Genomic DNA, 19,396 nt, shown 5'->3' with positions numbered 1-19,396 from the left:
CATGCCACGAGGCGTAAATCATGTTCTCGGTATCGCTTCTAGTTAACCGAGAAGCTTACTTTCTATTCTCTTTAATATCCTTCCTGATTTTTTGCGACAGCTCGCGCTTACACTTACGGAGTTTTCACTTTCGTCACGTTCTCGGAACAAAAATAACAAACCCACAGATGGCCTTATAATTTTCAAAAACAGGCGTGTGTGCTCCCCTTCCATTAACGACCGATATGCTTCGCGCACGGAAGCAGGGATCGCTCTTCTAAATGGCACACGCGATTTCTCGCGTCGACCGGCCAATTATTGCGCGAGCGTGTACGACCCACGAGGCTCGCTTTAACGGCCTGCAACGAATAGTAAATAATAGTAAATAATAGTAGCGCGGCTGACCTGCCTCGCCTGTCCCTCACGTGCCGGAGTTGCGCGTCACATGTATATGCAAGCCGAGTCACGTACATACGTCGATCGCTGCTCAATCGACAACCTTTCTCACGTCATTTAGAAATCCTCGCACAGTTTCATTGAATTAGGAAAATCTTTTTCTTTTTAACATCCTGGATAACGAAATTGTGAAGAAAGTAAAGCGGATATATTCAATCTTATATTATTCTTAATTATAAATAACGTTTTGAGAGACATTCGTACAAGTTGAGAATTAAATCTGATTCAGCCCTATATTGCTTCTCTCTTTCTCTCCCCTCCCTTCTCTCTTCGACAACACGAACGTGACTTATTGATGAAGTCACTCGAACGTATCCCGAAGGCACGATTAAACGGAGAGACGAGTCGAGCGGACGCTCTTTTCACTTCGGGTTTTTCTCGTCATTCTCTCGCCGTAGCGAAATATAAAAGCCGTAGGGGCGACGCAAGCGCGCGCCACTGAAACGAGAGATCTGTCTCTGCCTCCGCGGGACGGATCACGGATCTTGCCGATGGTTTTTTCGATGCATCGGTCGTGCATGGTCGCGCGACCGTGTAGTTAAACCCCGACGAAGACGGATGAAGTTTCGACGGGTGGAATACGAGGCCGCATATTCGCGGAATATATTTTTACGCGAGCGCGGAGAGAAACGCGGAGAATCCGCCGATCTCCGCACACAGGCACGGTCGCGTTCCTTCCGCGCGGTGGCGATTTTTCCACGGTTTGTCCGTTGCTCGGTGCGCACCGGTGCGCGATTATCGAGCGTACATCCGAGAGAATCCTGAGCATCCGTTTCCATCCGCGTGTCGCCTGCGCCATAAATATCGTCCGCGTACGCACTCGTGGTGGACAGGCGCACCCACGTGCTGCTGCTGCTGCATCGTGCCTTTTCTCTATCCATCCTTCCTCTTCTCGCAGTTCGTGCGGTTACGTCAAGTATTAAGAGGCTGTGCCGGTCCCCTCTCTCCCTCCTTCGCCGTTGGTGACGAAAGTCTCAAGGTTACTTCGTGCATCAGGGTTCGACGACTTGCACGATTTTCGTGCGCGGACGCTGCGTGTTCTTGGGCATTGAGGGAATGTAAGATCCAATGAAGGTCTTACTAGGCCGCTGTAGAATAGCATCGATCTCGATATCTAGGTACATATATAATACACGGATACAAAAATTCTTCCCTGCCCATATTATATTAACCAATTCATTATTTATAAATGATACGATATGCTGAGGAATTATAACATAAATTGATAAATTTTGAATACAAAATATGTCTTGCAATTAATTTTTATAATATTACAAGCTAATTACAAGATCGATAACATGTATTTTTATATATCATCTGATTTCTCTTTACTCAACAAGTCGGTACGATTGCATCATACGTTCGTAATTATTATTTTTTTTAAATACGCTCAACTTCTCAAGTCTCCTATGATGTATGTCAAATCCCCGTTGACGTATACCATAGGAAAAGTCGAAATATCAAAAACGTGCGATAATCTATCGTCCGCTCATCCCGCAAGGGAGGGCTAAAGGGCGAGGAGGTCGCGCCAGATGGCTTCTAGGAAATCCCAATCGGTTTTCTAGCTGTCCATTGGAAGGCACCTCTGGGTCGATGGGTGTGTAACCTCGGCAGTAAGCGCGGTTTGATGTTCGTGCATATTCCCGTGTTTGGCGCAAGGAGGTGAGAGCGGAAGTAGCAGGGAGCAAGAGATAAATAAAGAGAGATAGAGAGAAACAGAAAGAGAAAGAGAGAGAGAGAAAGAGGGAGAGAAAAAAATAAAGAAAAAGAAAGAGAAAGGGACGAGGTGTGGAGGAGAAGAGAAAGGCGGAGGTGAGGAACGACGTAGGAGAAACGGCGGACGGCCGGAGGATGGTGCGTTCCCGAACGATACGCGTGCAGGGACCCCGTTTGGTGTTGGAGGTGTCCCGGAGGCTGGTGTTGGTGTTGAGGAGCCGATGGGTAACCGGTTTGGCGGGTCCTGCAGTTGCAACGTACGCACGTGTACGTATCGGCCTGGCCGTCGCACACTACGGCACACTACAGCGCCGCGCGCATACACGCACGTAACACGCACGCGGCGCACACCTACGTGGCCCCGGGCCCCGGAGAGGATTCTCCAACCCGAACGTATTATACACCCGAGATACTGGTCTAAATATAGCGTCGCATTTACATACGAGTCCTAAAGACCAGGGCTGGATTAATGTGTAGGCGAAACGGACGGTCGTCTCCTTCTCGACTCGGCCCGCATCTCCCCGCGTTCGCGAGGGGCGCCACAACGATTTTCCTCGGTCGGCGACAGGTAAACCTAGTGGGATCTTGCCTAACGGTAGGGCGTCTCTGTCTCGTGGTAGTAGAAATGAGATTCCGTGTGTAAGAGTGAGCGCGCCGCCGGGCGATTATGTCAGTACGACGCAATTGCGCTTTCTCCCGCACGAACAGTCCCGTCCGAGATCCGACACGGCAGTTTCCGATATATAATATCGCAATATATGTACAATAATTCGAATAGAATAATTTTATATACGATACAGCTCCGTGGCTACGTTTTCATTACTTCCTGTGATCAGCGAGAATAATTATTATCATCTTGATTTGTTTCTGTCAATGGAATTTTTTACATTTACTCTTCATTTTTCAGAAAGATATTTTTCTGGATTATCATGCAAGAAAGAAATTCAAGAGCTGTGGTAAAATCTCTAGTTTGCAATGGTCCGTAGGCATCCGTAGGTCAACGGAACATCAGCAACGTTCGTGTTTTAGGCGCATGTCGCACGGTGAATACGGATGATCCTTGAACGAACGACAGATTTCCGAGAGAGATAACTGCGAAGTCACGGTTCAACGTGGCTCTTCGAGTCCTTCGGATCACGCGCGTGATCCTCTGAAGCCGGCCCTGTCGAAGTCAACGCGCCAGGGTTCATTCTCTGTAGATAATCGTTGTACGCGGCGAGATAACTCGAACGTGTCGTGGCGGTCGTGGCGTAGCAGCTACCGAATTGAGCCTTACGACACGGCCGAATATCAATATCACATTATACGAGCGTTTCAAGATATATCGTATTAATTGTTCTGAAAGCTCGTACGATTAATTTTTGAAAATCTAAAACTGATAGAAGTTTTAAGAAAGGAAAATTTAGTCTAAACAGGTAAACAGCTGAGATAAAATGAGACAAGCCAAGACAATGCGAGGATAAACTCGCTCGTCATAGGCTTTGTCTCGACTGTTTACTTGTTGGTGTCCTAACGCCAGAATGTCGTGGCGCGGCGGCGAGGCAAACAAGTCTAGCAGGCACTGTTTCTTTGCCCATTAATAATATAAACGCTGAAATCCGTCTTATCTTATTTCTAGAGCAAAGCGTGCTGAAAGCTAACAAACAATTAAATATTTAACAAATCAATAATCAATATTATTTTATACTTTATTAAAGTATAAAATGTCTGGAGAGAAACCAGGTAAAATAATAATTTAATAAGAAGGGTAAATAGTATGGATTATAAAATCTTTCGTTCAAGACGATGCGTTATCTTTGTCGTCATTTTAACAAGATGGACAATAATTATCTGATCGATTAAGTTAACTTCTTTACTATTGACAGATGTTGTTTCTTTCTTTTTCATTGTCTTCAACACGTTTAAACTGTTATGAATAAAACTTATCACTAATAATGTGGCTAGGTTGCAGCAATTCAAAACAGATAATTCCATTCTAATTTCTGGCCTAAACAACAGGAACTTTCTAGATATCTGATAAATAGTCCTATTTTTCGGAGCGTTTTTTGAATATAAGAGAATTCAATAAAAGAGAAAACGCATTTCTATGCATTAGCCGTAAAAATTTAAAAATGTTTGACTATAGGGTACAGCAGTTCAAAATAGATAATTCTGTTTAAATGGCAAAACCTTTTATAAACGTTTAATAGATCAATATATTTTTCCAGGCATCTTTCCAGGAAAATGCAGGGAAAGTCAATGAAAACGATTTTCAGTTTCTAAAGAGAATTTCTATGCATTGGCCATAAATCACAATTTTTATACGAAGTTGTGGCTGGCACCAAAAATTCTCGTAATTTTCGCTGTCATTCCTCACAAAGCAAAAGTTCCAGGAGCGAGACAAAGATTCAGTTTCTTGGCTCTCGAGTTGGGAAATAAATGGTACACTTGACAGGTCCGCCCGGGAGAACCAGTAAGAGAACGGAGGGCAAGGTAGAGAGGAAGGAGGCCGAGCCACTCTCGAAACTAATTATCAACGCATCAAATATAACTTAGCTCGGCTACCGTATTCTCAAGCCGTCTCCTCCTCGAGCTCGTCTTTATTATTTCTTGTTTACTCGCTTGTTCTTATTGCTCGACCGTTCCCGTTCAAGCTCTGCCACTTTTAATTGGACGCTCGTACGTGCCACCGATGATTCGATGCCCCGACTGGCTTACACGCGACACAATTATCATAAGATACGTATCACCGTTTTCGGGATGATTTCGAAACGCATTTATAATCATCAGACGCGACGCTGGTCAGAGATAGATCCGTTACTCGAAAGAGATTGTGAATACAAAAAAAAATAAGATTGACACAGATGTGTGATTATCGTTTAAATACTTTTTCGAAAGTTTTTTTAATCTCATTATACAAAAAGATATTGCGATATGCTTAATATACGTATAATATAGTTATTTTTTCTATTTACCATAAAAGAACAAACCGTAAAAAAATATAGTTTATTGATAATAAATCATTAGCATTAATTAACATGCAATTTATTGTGCTTCTACTGATTTTAATATATAGCCCCTACATTATCCAAATTTGATCATAGTAATCGAAACTTAATAGCAAAAGATTTGTCCATCTCTCGCTGGCAAGTATGTTCCCTATGCAATTTTGTCGCGGGAACATGATCGATTATCGCGCGATAATCCATTTTTACGCCATCCCGTGTGTCTATAGTATGGGCCGTCCCTGATTCGCTGCACCGAAAATCTCTTTCTGCGCCTCTTCGAATCCAGCCGAGGGCCGAAAGGTTCCGGCGGGGTCGCGACGGGATGGGTTGAGACGGCGATTTCCGCGGTAGTAAAAAGCTCTCTCGCGCATAATTTAGCGTTCTGTAGGGTAATACAACGGGCCCTTTCCACCCGCGATGGGACCCCAACGGTGCTACCCATACATACTCGATTGCATCCCGTGAAAAGCGATGCGCGGGCCGGCGGGGATAAATGCTAACTCGGGATCCTGGAACGGTGCCAGGACTCCGTTCATAAATCCGCGCACGTCTCACGGCGCTAGTAGTCACTCCTGCTATCGCGTGTACCGATCCTTCTCGTTTCTCCTTCGTTCCTTTTACTCAAGGCGAGGCTCCTTGCTTCCTGAATTCTACCGATCTCCGTACAACTCCATAATGGAAGTTGAATTGCGATCAAACTTCCTTCGAAAGCACAAATGCGAGAAGAGTAAATTACTCTCAATGCCTTTTATCGCGTTTCCCTTGCGCGCTTCTTCCTCTCGACTGGCCTTTCCCGAATTCTTCGTAATTACTAAACTTCGATCTGACGTTCAAATCTGATTGGCTTGGCTCCAAAAGGAACGAATGCGATACAGAAACTAAAACCGACTATAGCACTCCGATTGATCGAAAGCATTGCGGTATCACGTTTCACAGTGGCAGAATGAAAAACGCATCGCATACTAATATACATTTTTTATTAGTTTGCGTGTGAAACTCCTAGTTTCTTATACGAATGCGTTAATTTTGTAAAAATAAAATACGAGAATGAAGCCAGTCATAAGATATCGTAAATTTAAATTCGATAATTCTTCCATTGTTCCATCCTTTTTATGCAAATAGTTCTCAATCAAGGCCGACGAATGAGAAACTCCCGTAAATACTGAAGCTAAACAACTCCTATAGGATACGTATTTCAATAGAAGAAAGTGAGAATTGAAAGTAGATATGGACGAGAAAACAATAACCGCGATTAGCTACGGTGCCAATTAAAAACGCATCGTGCATTAATAATGCGCTTTTGATTGGTTTTCTCGGAACACGTTTTCTCACACCGTTTCTGCCATTGTTTAGACGTCACTCACAATTTTTATCGATCGCTTCGATCACAGATTATCAGAAAAAATGGTAGTCGCGAGTGACGAGTAATGATTCCGCCAAATTGCATGCGATGATGCTTGAAAGGAGAAAATAAGATCAGCGAAATGAGACGGATGATTGATGTTCCGCCACGGTTTTCTATCCGTACCAACTGAATTACGGCCACTACGATAGACACGTTCCTGACACGAGAAACGCTGCAAAGGCGGCGATGTCTGTTCACTGGCCACGAGCCAGGTCGTATCGTACCTCTTATCTCGAGTGGTGCCGTCTTATCGGTTTGAAAGTTTGCCCGACCGGCCTTTCGTGGAATTGCATTAAGTTCAGGCACGAGACTGGGGGTGACAATTCCTCTAATCTGTACAATACCCTTAATAATAGAAAATCCGTGTAGAAGAAAAATCGTTCCTATTAAAAAAATGAAGATGCACGTCTAAATATTAGTTTTTGCTATAATTCAGAATTAATATAATACAAGTTAGTATAGTTTATTGATAATAAATATTAATGTAATAATTTGTGAAATAAAAATACGCGCATAATATTTCTTTGAAATATGCAGGTTTTAGAACGTGCTTCTTAATCTTCTTTGAAGCTTCTTGTGTGTTCCTTAGTTCCCGATAATCTTTCGATCGGAAATTCAATGGAATTGTGCATGAAAGTTTTATTAAATTGCATTAGGTCCCTACTTTGTATATCTTTCCGCATCGACAGGTGGACGGTTCTTAGATACATGTTCGTGAAACTTTTATGCGCTTTCAGCAACAAACTTTGAAATTCCTTCACCATTCCGCTATACGTAAGAAAACCGTCGGCGTTTATCGAAAGAGGAAATCGCGTGCACCGATATCATAAAAGTTTTATCGCAACTCCAAATATAAACGAAACATACCTTTGTCATTCATAATGCGAAAATGTCTCGGTATTAGAAAGTTTCCTATGATCGGGAGTAATCATTTGCATGGGGAAATTCTCTTTCACTCGCAAGCAAAATCGAGTGGCCACGATTGCGCGTCGCAAAGGAACGCGTAACGTTTAACGTTCCTACAAAGCGCGTTGAAATTTAGAACATCTAATTGGACGATCAGTTTTACAAATGGCAGTTTAATCCGCTCGTAAGTCTCTTTCCTCCGGAACATTTCGCGGCAATTCGTGCGCCGGCCCCGTAGTTTCGCAAACGAGCTGCACTCTCGGGGATTTACGCCCGCGCGATAAAAACGGCCAGATAGGGAGAATTACACGGCGGAGTACAGCCGAAAGAGCATTGCGTGCGGATCGTTCCGAATGCGTCGGTCCCCTCCGTCCCCGCCGGGACGTCTCTTGCCCGACTTTGAAAACACGCGATATCGCACGCGCAATTGGCCCGCTCGGGCTCGTCGGAAATTCCGGAAAACCAGACGGCACGCGGACGAGACGTGGAATAAAACAAAAAACGGGACAAAAATACCGCTGGCAGAAATTTGAGTTGTGGCACGATATCGCGTCGTCTATCTAAACGGACGGTTCATCCGATATTCGTATCGATTGCGCGTGTGTGCGATAAATTGATAAGTCGCTGTGCGCGCGTGTCGCACGCGCTAGTCGACGCGCGGCAATAACACGCCACGCTGGTAACCAGATCGAATCTTGAGCGTGCGATTTAATGGTAATTACTCGAGCGGGCGAGACTGACAAATTGTAACAAACGTGCGCGAAACACACCGGCCCCGTAATCATATCGGGCGCGAGCGAGCACCTTGAAATTTTTCGATATCGGAGCACCAGGAGCACCGGTAACTCTGGTTCTGGCTCGCACCACCGGGCGCGAGAGAGACTAGGTCAAGTCTACGTGACTTGACCGCGCGAAGGACAAGCCTACTTGTTCCGCGGCGACTTGTGTCGCGCCGTATCGCCGGAACAACGAAAGTTAATTTCTCCGTCCGGTGACTCGTAATAGGAATGTATTACGCGAATTAGCGGTAGCGCCATACACCGTGACGAACAATAAAACAAGCAAGTAACAGTATAAAGTAATTCCTGCCGTAAAAGCTGATGTGTTTTAAAATCGTTAGTAAATTAGATTCATGCTTTGCAATGAGATAATTCACACTCTCGTTGCAAAAATTTGTTTAACATCTCTCGTGTCAATCGTTTGTAAAAATAATATGCACTATAAATGGTTCAGAATTAAATCTATGTCTCGACGTTCGAGTTTAGTTGAAAAATAAAACCACCTCTCTCAATGCAAGAGTCGATGCACGTGCGGGAACATTGCACAGGTGAATTTTTTTATTGAATCTAGCTGCAGCATATCCAGTGGTGGTTTAATCCCGTCACCGACCTTGACTTGAACGCATGTCTCTGAAAACTACTGGAAAAACTCGTATTTGCTACGTACGAAACTGCACTGTAAACCTCAGTCTCATGCAGCGAGTTTATGCCGGTCGAAGATACATTAATTGCACATTTATGTGCCAGTAGCGCGTAACTTTATTGATATCGCTGATGTCGCCTGATGTTATCGACGATAAGAATACTAAAACTTCTTCGTTTAAGATCGGTTCAATTTTATTATATTACATGTTTAACCCATTTTCGCGGCAGTTGTGCAAAATGCGTTGGTTTGTTCGTGAGGCATACGTTTATTCGATTATCACCCTCATCTGTTTGTAAATTAACGTTCGCCACATTTGCGAAATGTGTATCATTATCTACATTGCGTAGAGCAATGTATGTCAATAAATGTGTGTTATTAAAAAACCATGATGTGTGTGATCAGATGGCAGCTTATTCGGCATTATTTTCGGGCATGCGCTCTGAATAAGAGAATGCGAACGAGCAATGACATCGGTCGTGTTTTCGGCGGACAATCGGTAGGTTGTAATTAGATGTACATTTCACCGCAGACCGGTGTCCGTTTCGTAACTCGTCATGCGACACGTTACTGACAACACGCAGAACGTGATCGTATACCAATGAATCATCCATCCGTCGCGTCCATTGCGGAATGTCATTAATTCAGAAAATGTCAATGTTAAGCACGATTACCATGTCGAAACGTCGAGTCGTAAGTGAATAATTACCGGCGCCTTAATTACACGCAACGCGGGAATAAAGCGGCAATTAACGATTCGTTGTACCGAAAATGCATCCTACGAGAATGCATCCTATCCGCTGCATGAAACGCACACGTGGCTGGGTCCTACTCGCCACTGAAAATTGGTATGTATATGTACGTGCGTTTGAACTACCGCATGTTACACCCTGCAATTAAACAACCGTTCGCGCGAATTTCCGCATGTTGTGCATTTCGACTGTAGCCAAATAAAAAAAGTTTCGTTCGTGAGGCATACGTTTATTCATTCTTTCCAATTCTTTTCTTCATGTTTGTATAAAATAATTTGTTATAATACACGAAATTACCTGCATTCATTGCATACCGTTTCTGAAATATATGTTATTGAAAAATATTTTTACCCTCTCGATTATAAGATTAATAGTTTCAATTACAAACAGATTAATTTTATTAATTTCTCATTTTGTTCAATTTCACGATTACTTTTTTCCGCAAGAGACTATTCGATTATTTATAAGATCACGACACGAAAAACGATTTCGACAAAAGTAAATCGCACAATCTCGCGACGTAAGCATCTCGATGGCACGAGTTCACCGATTTGAGAGTAGGAGAGGGTGGGTGGACATTGGAGGGGGCATATACAATGTGCAACCAACAATCAAGAGAGAGAAAGAAAGAAGAGAGGTAGGGGCGTCTCGACCATGCGTTTGAGTTGGTTGACCTGGAGCGGGCACGTTCTTACCTTCACCTCAACTTCGTCCTAAGGAATTGCCCTCACGCTTGCGATTTTATTCCGCGCAGACAGGCATATTCGGATGCGCGCGGTTATTCCCGCCACGGGTAATCCTCTCGTCCGATCGGATCGCAGAAAATTGATTACGCAGAAGACACAAAGCGTGATACGAGTATCGTAGCTACGTGATGTCATATATACTTATCACCGCGATAAGAATAACGCGAGACACTTGGCTTTCCGCAAATTCCATCGACGTTCGAGATGACTGATGAAGGTATGGTGATATGAATTTATAACAAATCGCGATATGGGTCATTCAAGTTAAGTGGTAGATCAATCTACCTAACATGAAGTGTTTTATAATGAAAGAATCATTTTATCAATTGTGCTCAGATGAACAACACGATGCGAAAATTATTTGGAACAATTTTCCAGCTACTTTATATTCCAGCAGACTTTAGTATCAAATCTTACACTTAATATGCATGAAAACTACTGTTCTACATCATACATGAATGTTGAAGACTCATAAAACCGTATCGTTGTACTTAGATGAGAGGTCAGACAAGTTAGATGTTAAGATTTATATCCTATACGTCGAAATTAAAAAGAAGCGATAAGCGTGTCGAAAGCCTATACCAACGGCGATATATCGATTCGTTGAATCCCCGAGTTCACTGGCCGTGATATATGAGGGCCGGTTATCACGCGCAAGAAAGTCCACTTGCATCGATATAATCCGCACGAGCGGAACATCTTCCGATTTCGAGAATCCTGAAGGAGCGTGTCTCTGCGCCGGGAGGTAGGATCAGAACGAAGATCGGGACAAAGCTGGTATTAGGAGAGGTAGCAGATCGAAATAGTATAGAGAAATAGAGAGAGAAAGAGAGAATGGGAGAAAGAGAAACATCGAGGGAGTAAAGGAGAACTCTCAGAGACTACAGAAAGAGAAAGAGAGAGAAAGAGAAAGAGAGCGATGTGCAAGAGACGAGGGAAAAAAGGAGGACGCGAATAAGTGAGAGAAAGATGGAAAGAGCTTCGAGGATTGTGCGTCTCCAATGCGATGTTCAGCTTGTGGAGGATTATTACTATACCTCTCGAAGTGAGAAAGGGAAGAATACTGTGAGACGGAGAGAGAGAAGACAACAGGGACGAAGAGACGTGGAGGACAGGAGGAGAGGGAAACGTCACATCGTCAATCATGGTCCAGTTGCTCCTATGTACTACATACTCTGGCTGAGCGCGGAGAGCGGGCCTGTACATGCTACTGCATTGTGGCGCACAATGTTCAATCATCTCTCCGTCGATTCCTTCGGCTTTAATTGAAGAAAGGGCCCGTCGAGCGGGCGCGCGAGAGGGCGGCCGACTGGGAAAAAAAAGTAGGAAGCGGCGGCGGGGGTGTCGTTGACCCCACGGCGACGATATTGTGTACCACTTCAGTCTTTAAGGCGGGAGGCCTGAGAGGAGCCTCGGCAAGGAACAAGGACCTCCTTAGCCACACTCAGCCTCGACGTCCTCGGGGGACATGGATCATTAGACCGGGGCGAACCGCGAAACACGAAATCGCGCCGAAAATCACGACCTTTTGAATCGAAACCCACCCACACTTACCCGTCGCTCGGAATCCCGCGCGACAGAAAGTTCGAGTGGCGTCGAGTGAAGCGTATCGGAGTTAAAAGGAGAAGAAACGCGAAAAACGTGAGACTCACCAATTTGTCGCAAAATGCTGCTATCGATTTCCCGGTACATCCGAGAAGGACTTCGAGCGTTCCTCCGCGCAGAAATAAAACGTCTCTGCAAAAATAAAACGGATCGCAATTATTTCGTGCATCAGAGAGGAAAAAAATATATCATCCAACTATGTCAAAATCATACGTAATGATTGATCGAACACAGTAGGCACGAGGTAAAATATTTATCATAAATTAAAAAAATTCAATTAATCTAAAAATAAAATAAATTTTTTTACTTTTATTTCTCATAAAAAGTAGAAAATTAATTTGAAATAAAGATATCTGAGAATCAAAATACTTAATGTTATTGTTAATCATATCTCGTGAGCGTAGTAAATTATGTTTAGCACTCAACGGTGCAAGACAACGCAGCGGGAGGTCGAGTAGTTCAGAGAAACAACAAGAACGAACGGGGAAATCGTATATCCGGAGAACGCCAAATAGAGAGGAAACACGATCCCCGAAAGCCACTTATGCATCTGCGAAGTCGCTCTAAGCAGCGACTCAGGTATTAGCTTCCCCTCGCTCGGGTCCAAACAATGTTCTTTAGAAACGGGAGCAAGTTCACCCTTGAAGTGCGCGAAGGCGCACACGGGCGTCTGTTTAGACGCGTCAGCCGAGGCACCTTCCGTGGCTCTCGACTTCCGTGGCCGTCGGTGTACGCGAAATGGGATCCATTTCGCGATTTCCTGCGAACACGCGCTCAAGGAGGCGGCATACACGTCGCGGCGTATAGAACACAATGCCGCGCGGCTCGTCGTGATGCCGTTGGCGCGCATCATACATACCCCTCGACCGGTCGATGGATACTGGTAAACGCGCCGTAAGTCAAGAGATACATCTCGCAGGTATATGGTATATGCCCGGAGCCGTTTAGGTTACAAAACAGGCGCAGTAATTAGCTCCCAGTGGCGCCGCGCCGGGGCTCATCCTGTTTCGTCTCGTCCTTCTTCTCTGCCGCGTTCGCCTAGCATTTACGATTCTTTATCCTCCTTTGGCTAAATGCGGCCGCGCATATTCACCGGGAATTATTCCCTACTGTCTCTCTCTTTCTTCCTCTTTCTCTCCACCGTTGCAATCTGCCGCCCTCTTTTGCTCTAAATGCTCGCAAAGCGGCACAGCCGCTTTATATACTTCTTCGTTTATCTCGCATAAACGGGCGGCTTGGCGTAACGTTTTCTGTTTTCTTCCCGATGCTTCGCGCTTCTTGCCTCCCTCTTCGCGGATGCGCAGACGGTGATATGGTTTCTGTTTGTGTCGCGGAAATGCTATAAGACATCTGCTTTTCTCGATTTCTGCACGCTTCGTGTGTTTTGTCGACTCGATATTATCCCCTGCTATTTTCGTGCCTCGCATCCATTTTTACATATCTTGTTTTATGCATCTTGTTTTCTCCATTATTATTCAGACGGATTCGTATGAAATTTAAATTAGAGGATCCTCCAACTTTCAAACGCGTCCTACATATCCTCCTGTTTATATCCCGTTTGTACGTAACGGACTAACGCAGAGATCGAGGGATTATAGATTACAGTGTAGCCTCGAGGATTTTTTAATCGGTATAATGCGGTATCTTCGGACTACCCACATCCTCCGGGCGAAGTATCCTCCAATCGTCAGCAATAATCGGTTTTTCCGCGCTCGCTCGAGATCCACAGCCTTCTACACGCACGCTACCCATTAACTTCTCCGCAACCGTTCCCGTTTCTTTCCGCTAAAGTCCGTCAAGTACGATTGCCTCTCGCGCGCTTCTTCCTCTTGCGTCCCTCCGGCCACGCTCAGCTCGCGCCAGTTTTATAGCGTTTCTTTGGCAGCGCTACGAGCAGCACCCGTTTTCTGCAACGGGATGCCCGGCGAGAGAGAAAAAGAGAGACAGAGAGTATGGTACACAGCCACGACCGCATGAGCGGTCTCGAATAAACCGCGAGAGAGGAGCCCGGTAAGCTCCGGGATGCTCAGCCCGGTGGATCACGAAGTTACCTTGAACTCCATCGAACCTCGCCGTCGAATCGGCGCCCATCTTGACGACTGCGTGCAAAGTCCTCCTCGGCTCAACATCGTCTCGCGAAACACGCCTAACTGCATCGATGATGGTGATTTTCGTCTCGCTCGCTTATCACAAGCCTCTCGCATCTCGATTCTTCTTGCTACACGCTTCGGCTGCACGCTCGCTTCGTTTCGTCTTCGTCTTCGTCTTCCACCTCGAGGTGGCCACCTCGCTCGCGGCCGAGAGCAAAGTAGGATTGCGCTTGCAAGGATTATCCCGGTGCACGTTGACCCTGGATTCACCATCGTTGTATGTCGTACAAATCCTGTTTCGCCGGCTGCCGCATTAGGATAATGAACCTCATTATCCGCCGCCGGGTAATACCGCGAATCATTCGGTGACTCGCGTTTAACGATCCTAACGCGAACGCGCCCGTGGAGCTGCGATAGAGCGGCGATAATTGAATCTCGCCTCGATGAACGAGTACTCCACTCAGAAGGAGAGATATAGGAAGGAAAAAGAAAAGGAAAGGAAAAAGAGAGGGAGAAAAACGACATCGTAATTGTACTTGTACTTGACGTTTTTCTTTCTATCAACGTAATTCGATGTTTCGATCGTTTTCTCGTATAAGAAAGAGAGATATGACGCGGCCGTTCGTACGGTTTAAAACCTTCCGTTTGTCATGATGCGCGACGTAGTTTTTCATCGAAGATGCTCGACCGCAGAAAGGCGTCGAGGAGATATAAGTGGCCACTCGTCACAAGAAACGACTCGCGCGTGTATTGATGCATATATACGTCTCTGTTTCACGGCATCGACAAGTCCATCGAGCTTCAACGCCATCGTATATGCACGTGCGTGTACCGTTAGTCGCTGCGTAGTTCCTTGGATAGGCGCGTTCGATCCTCATCGGGGAAATGCTGGACCCACCGATAGCGCGTATCGATTTCAGAATTAGCGGGGAGGTGAAGGGGTTGCGACTAATATCTTATATAAAGAAACCGTATGGAGTACTAGTAAAAACTGGTTTCATAGCGTGCGTATAGCGGTAATGCACTGGGTTTTCCATTTAGGTAGTAATCTAATCGCGTAATTTGTTCATGAACGATCGATTGATCCCGATAGATAGAAAAGATAATTAAATTTTAGCGTGTAATGTATCTGCCTTGTGTAATTGATTAATTTATAATATACAGTTGAAGTATATCCAAACTAGTAGTTGAGAGAGAAACGTCACTGTAATTAATTTTTGCAAGAAATCTGTGATACTAAATGACAATTACGGAAGTTCCGTAAGAGTTTTTATTTATCGCGGGGCTTATTAATGTTGTACTTGATTATTTATGTAACAAGGCTTTAGTTATCGTATTCCAGTATGTTAATTTAGTAGTTTCGAATGTGTGTATGTGCATTTATCAGAGCCTGTTACGTATGAGACGGTATAGCCATCATCGATCATTCGATGACAAGACAACAGACCAAAAAATAAAAATCTTAGAAAAGGAGCACGACAACATCTACATCGAGGATATGAGATCGCCTTCGTACGAATCGATTTCTCGATCATCTCGACGTCCGACCGAAAACCTCTGCTACCGGTAGCCACGTCGCTGCGGCGATAAAAGCCAAGAGATTGGACAGTGATAACGGAGGGTTCGAGAGAGAGAGAGAGAGAGAGAGAGAGAGAGAGAGAGAGAGAGAGAGAGAGAGAGAGAGAGAGAGAGAGAGAGAGAGAGAGAGAGAGAGAGAGAGAGAGAGAGGCTCGGAAGGAAGATCAGTGGACGAGCGAGAGAGCTCGTGAAAGAAGAAGAAGAAGAAGAAGAAGAACAGAAGAGAGGGCGAGAGAAAAAAAGAGGAATAGCCCTATACGGTTGGCGTCACGCTGTCGGGTACATCGGTTTCGCCTTCCCTCTACAACCCTCGATGCTCCGTCCGTGCACACTGACATATACACACGCGTACGCGCCCAATATTGCGAAGCGCAGCGTGAAGGGACACGCTGATGTGCGTGCGTGTCAGATAATTATATGTAATTGCCGGGCAGGATAATTAGCGATCAACAATAAGCTTCTTCTCTTATTCTCCCGTTTCACTCGCTCTCTCTCCCTGTCTCCCTGTCTATCTCCCCTGTCTCTCTCTCTATCTCTCCATCTCTGTCTCCATATATATCTCTCTCTCTTTCTCTCTCTCTCGTGTGTTGTCTCTGCGAACCGTCTCGCTCTATCGTTCGCTCTTATGTTCGCCCTGCTGCCACGCTGATAGGGCTGCTGTTGCCACAGTATACGCGCACACGAGAGACCATACGAGATGCATGTGCGTACGCGTATCGTATGCGCCGGTTTAACGTGTGCGTAATGTGCATCTACAAGACGTATATAGTCGTGAGCGCAATGCGTAGCGCGACCACATCCACGAGAGACGCGCGACGCGGTGGCTCCTCTTCCTCGGCATTGAGAGGAACAGAGAGGCGTGGTGCGAGGTACGGTAGCCCACAGGGGCGATCGGGGATGTTGCTAATAATATGCTACGCGAGTTGGCGCGTTACTCGCGCTACCCAGGCAGCGCGCAGCCGGGGAGATCGAAACGGGAGCTACCGGGAGCGCGTTCGAGATAGACGAGAGGAATCAAAAGGAAGGAGAAACAGAGAAGGAAATAGAGAGAGGGAGAGAGAGAAATCGCGCGCGCGAGAGATCCCCACAGCGATGCGCTTCGATCGATCGAGGACGAGCAGCACGACTTCGAGCTTTGACCGTGGGCTTCCCGGTGCACGTCTCCGCCTCTGACGTACGTATAATAGGGTTCCGTTGGAGCTTCGCGAAATTGGAATCTGGCGAATGCTTCTGCGCTACTCGACCGTCGTCATCTAAGCGTGCACGTGGTTGTCGATTATTGCGATGGCCATGTCGCGTCCGAGGCGTTTACGGTGTTTCATGTCAACTCTACGACATGCCATACGATTTTTACCTAATTCCAATGTTGCGTGTAATTTACGTTACAATAACTAAGGTTTTATATATATTCACATAACATAAATATATTAATATTTCTAACGTTAACGTTTTAAAAACTCGCAAGCGTGATAAGGGAATCATAAAAATGTTCTCACAAAATAAAAACAGGACTAATAACCATTTCGCTCAGGATATCCTGCCTATACAGCGATCGCAAATCCCGAACGGGAGGTTCGGTATAGGCGAGGTATAGTTCGCCTATATATAAGACCGTCTCTGAACTATCCTGTTGATCCTAAAGCTACTAATAGCAATGATAATAGATCCGCTCTAGTGGACACACGTCCGCGTTCGCTGGGGCATTACCGCCCGCACGTGACTAATCTCCATCGAGATCCCGTATTGACAAATCGAGAGCCTGAGATTTTTTTCTTTATCAATGTGGCGAACCACTCGAGCGCACGACTGTGTGCCGAGTGGTGGGACACGTCATGGGAGTGCACAGGTGCGCGACTCGATCGTCTAATTACGTGGACGGACATTATGGCACGTCGCCGTTTAAGACGTTCCGCGTCACGATCGGCTATCTCAGCGAATCGCAACTCGAGCGAATGACGTCGCGTCGATATTCCGAACTCGTGCATGACGGTATAAAATCCGTTGCTATACGGTTAAGGAGACTAGAAGGATCATAAATTGCGATAGATTTAACTAAAGCTGGCAGCATGGGGGAAGATTTATGTAGTGCGAAATTTAGTCTCGGGTGAAGTCAAATTTCGCATGCACGGTGACAAATACGTTCTACGCTGAATTTCAAATGGATTTATCACGGATGTCGGCATGTAGACGGTGGAACACGGGCGTAACGTAAAAACGCCAGAATCCTAAGGATGCATAATGCATTGTTGGTCTTCACGAAATATGAGGAGAACTATCCCAACTGAAAGTTACTTTTAATAGCCCCTTCACGCAATATCTATGTTGACGGGAACGATGCGCATCTATCAATTTTTTTTTACATTATATATAGATGATAGATGTTTTTACAATGTAGAAAAACACGTCTTACTGGCCGGTATAAATATATTTTATATAACAATAAAGATAACATTTTCTTGATTTCCGCACTCGATATTCCCAGGATTATTTTGAACGTCGAAGATCAGCAATATGACGGAAAAGCCATGCCAGCGAAGTTGACAGTATCAGGGACTCCGCGACAATAAAAGGATCGCATCCTGATTGAATTGACCTAACAACCTTTTCGGCAAAAGGTTGGGTCGGCAAAAGCGTGGGTGTCGACGGAAATAGAAAAAGACGCGAATTAGGTACCCAAGATAATTTGTGCGGGAAGAACAGAACAGAGGCAAACCGACGGTTTGTCAAACTTATCACTCTCTTTTTCTCTCTCTCCTTGATCTCTACCCGTAGGCGAAAAACAAAGTCAGGAAAGTTACGGCAAAACGCAAGCAACACGAAACGAGGGTCAAAATCCTTGCGCTTCGAAGGATGCTGCTGCTATAGCTGGTGCTGCCGTTGCGGAGACGCGCGAGGGGCAGGAGGAGCAGGAGGCAAGAGGAGGCGAGAGGGCGAACGAGAAGAAACAGAGACACCTGAAGAAAAGGAGGAGCAGAGAAGCGGGAGAGAAAGAAAAAGAGTGCGAGACGCGAAGGGCGTGCAAAGGGGAAAAGCAACGCGAGAAAGAGCGAGAAAGAGAGAGAAAGGGAAAGAGATACTCGGCTAGCGGACGTAGAGGCGCAGAGGAGGCGGCGGAAGAGAAGAAGGGAAAGGGGAGAGGAGAGTAAAGCTACTGCGCGTTAGCTGTGCCTGTAGTACTCTACCTCCGCGGCCTCTGCCACCTCCACCTCTCGACCGGCTCACCTGAAGACAAGTTACCCCGCAATAAAAACACCGAGAAAATTATATGCCTCCCGGCCGCGCGCGCCAGCGGTGAACGCCGAGCAAAAGGACCACTTGGCTTTCCTACTAACGCGGGGAAAAGGAGAGCAGAGGACAGCGATGCCGAGGTAACAGACAGGCGGAGGAAGAGGCGGCGAGGAGTGCGAGAGCGATCGAGATGGACGCGCCGAGAAAAGGAGACGACTCCCGCGAGGAGGGAAAAAAGCGCGGAGGTTCGCCAGGAGAGGACGAGGGAGGAGATAAAGGGAGATTGCGAGGGGGAGAGAAAGAGAGAGAAAGACCGAGAGAGAGCCTTCTCCTGGGCCTAAGGCTGCCAAGAAGCCGTTGAAGAAGACTGCATAAAGAAAGACGCCGTGCATCGCCACGGAAGCCTCGATCGAGCCACTAAGGCCGTCGCCTCTAAATACAGGGTGCTCGCCGCGTAACGCGGGTTTCGAGAGCAGTTCATTGTGCCGAAGACACAAGCCGAAGACAGCGTGGCGAAAGACGTCGA

At 45.8% G+C, this 19,396-nt stretch overlaps 1 protein-coding gene and 1 long non-coding RNA gene across 3 annotated transcripts in view; one reads left to right on the top strand and one right to left on the bottom strand.

The window, feature by feature from the left end:
• The window catches only part of LOC143906000 (uncharacterized), a 186,266-nt gene that overhangs the window by 91,436 nt on the left and 75,434 nt on the right, over positions 1–19,396 (bottom strand). The window contains exon 3 of the mRNA XM_077421712.1: positions 12,022–12,106. Within this exon, the coding sequence (XP_077277838.1) occupies positions 12,022–12,106 (85 nt within the window). The remainder of the gene's footprint in view (positions 1–12,021; positions 12,107–19,396) is intronic.
• Positions 1–19,396, top strand: part of LOC143906002 (uncharacterized) — a 140,247-nt gene that overhangs the window by 59,293 nt on the left and 61,558 nt on the right. The gene's annotated exons all lie outside the window — the stretch shown is intronic.

Source organism: Temnothorax americanus, unplaced genomic scaffold, assembly GCF_048541705.1.
Source record: "Temnothorax americanus isolate GAGA-0224 unplaced genomic scaffold, ASM4854170v1 Scaffold7, whole genome shotgun sequence".
Classification (NCBI taxonomy): Eukaryota; Metazoa; Arthropoda; class Insecta; order Hymenoptera; family Formicidae; genus Temnothorax; species Temnothorax americanus.
This window is presented reverse-complemented; position numbering and strand designations above follow the sequence as displayed.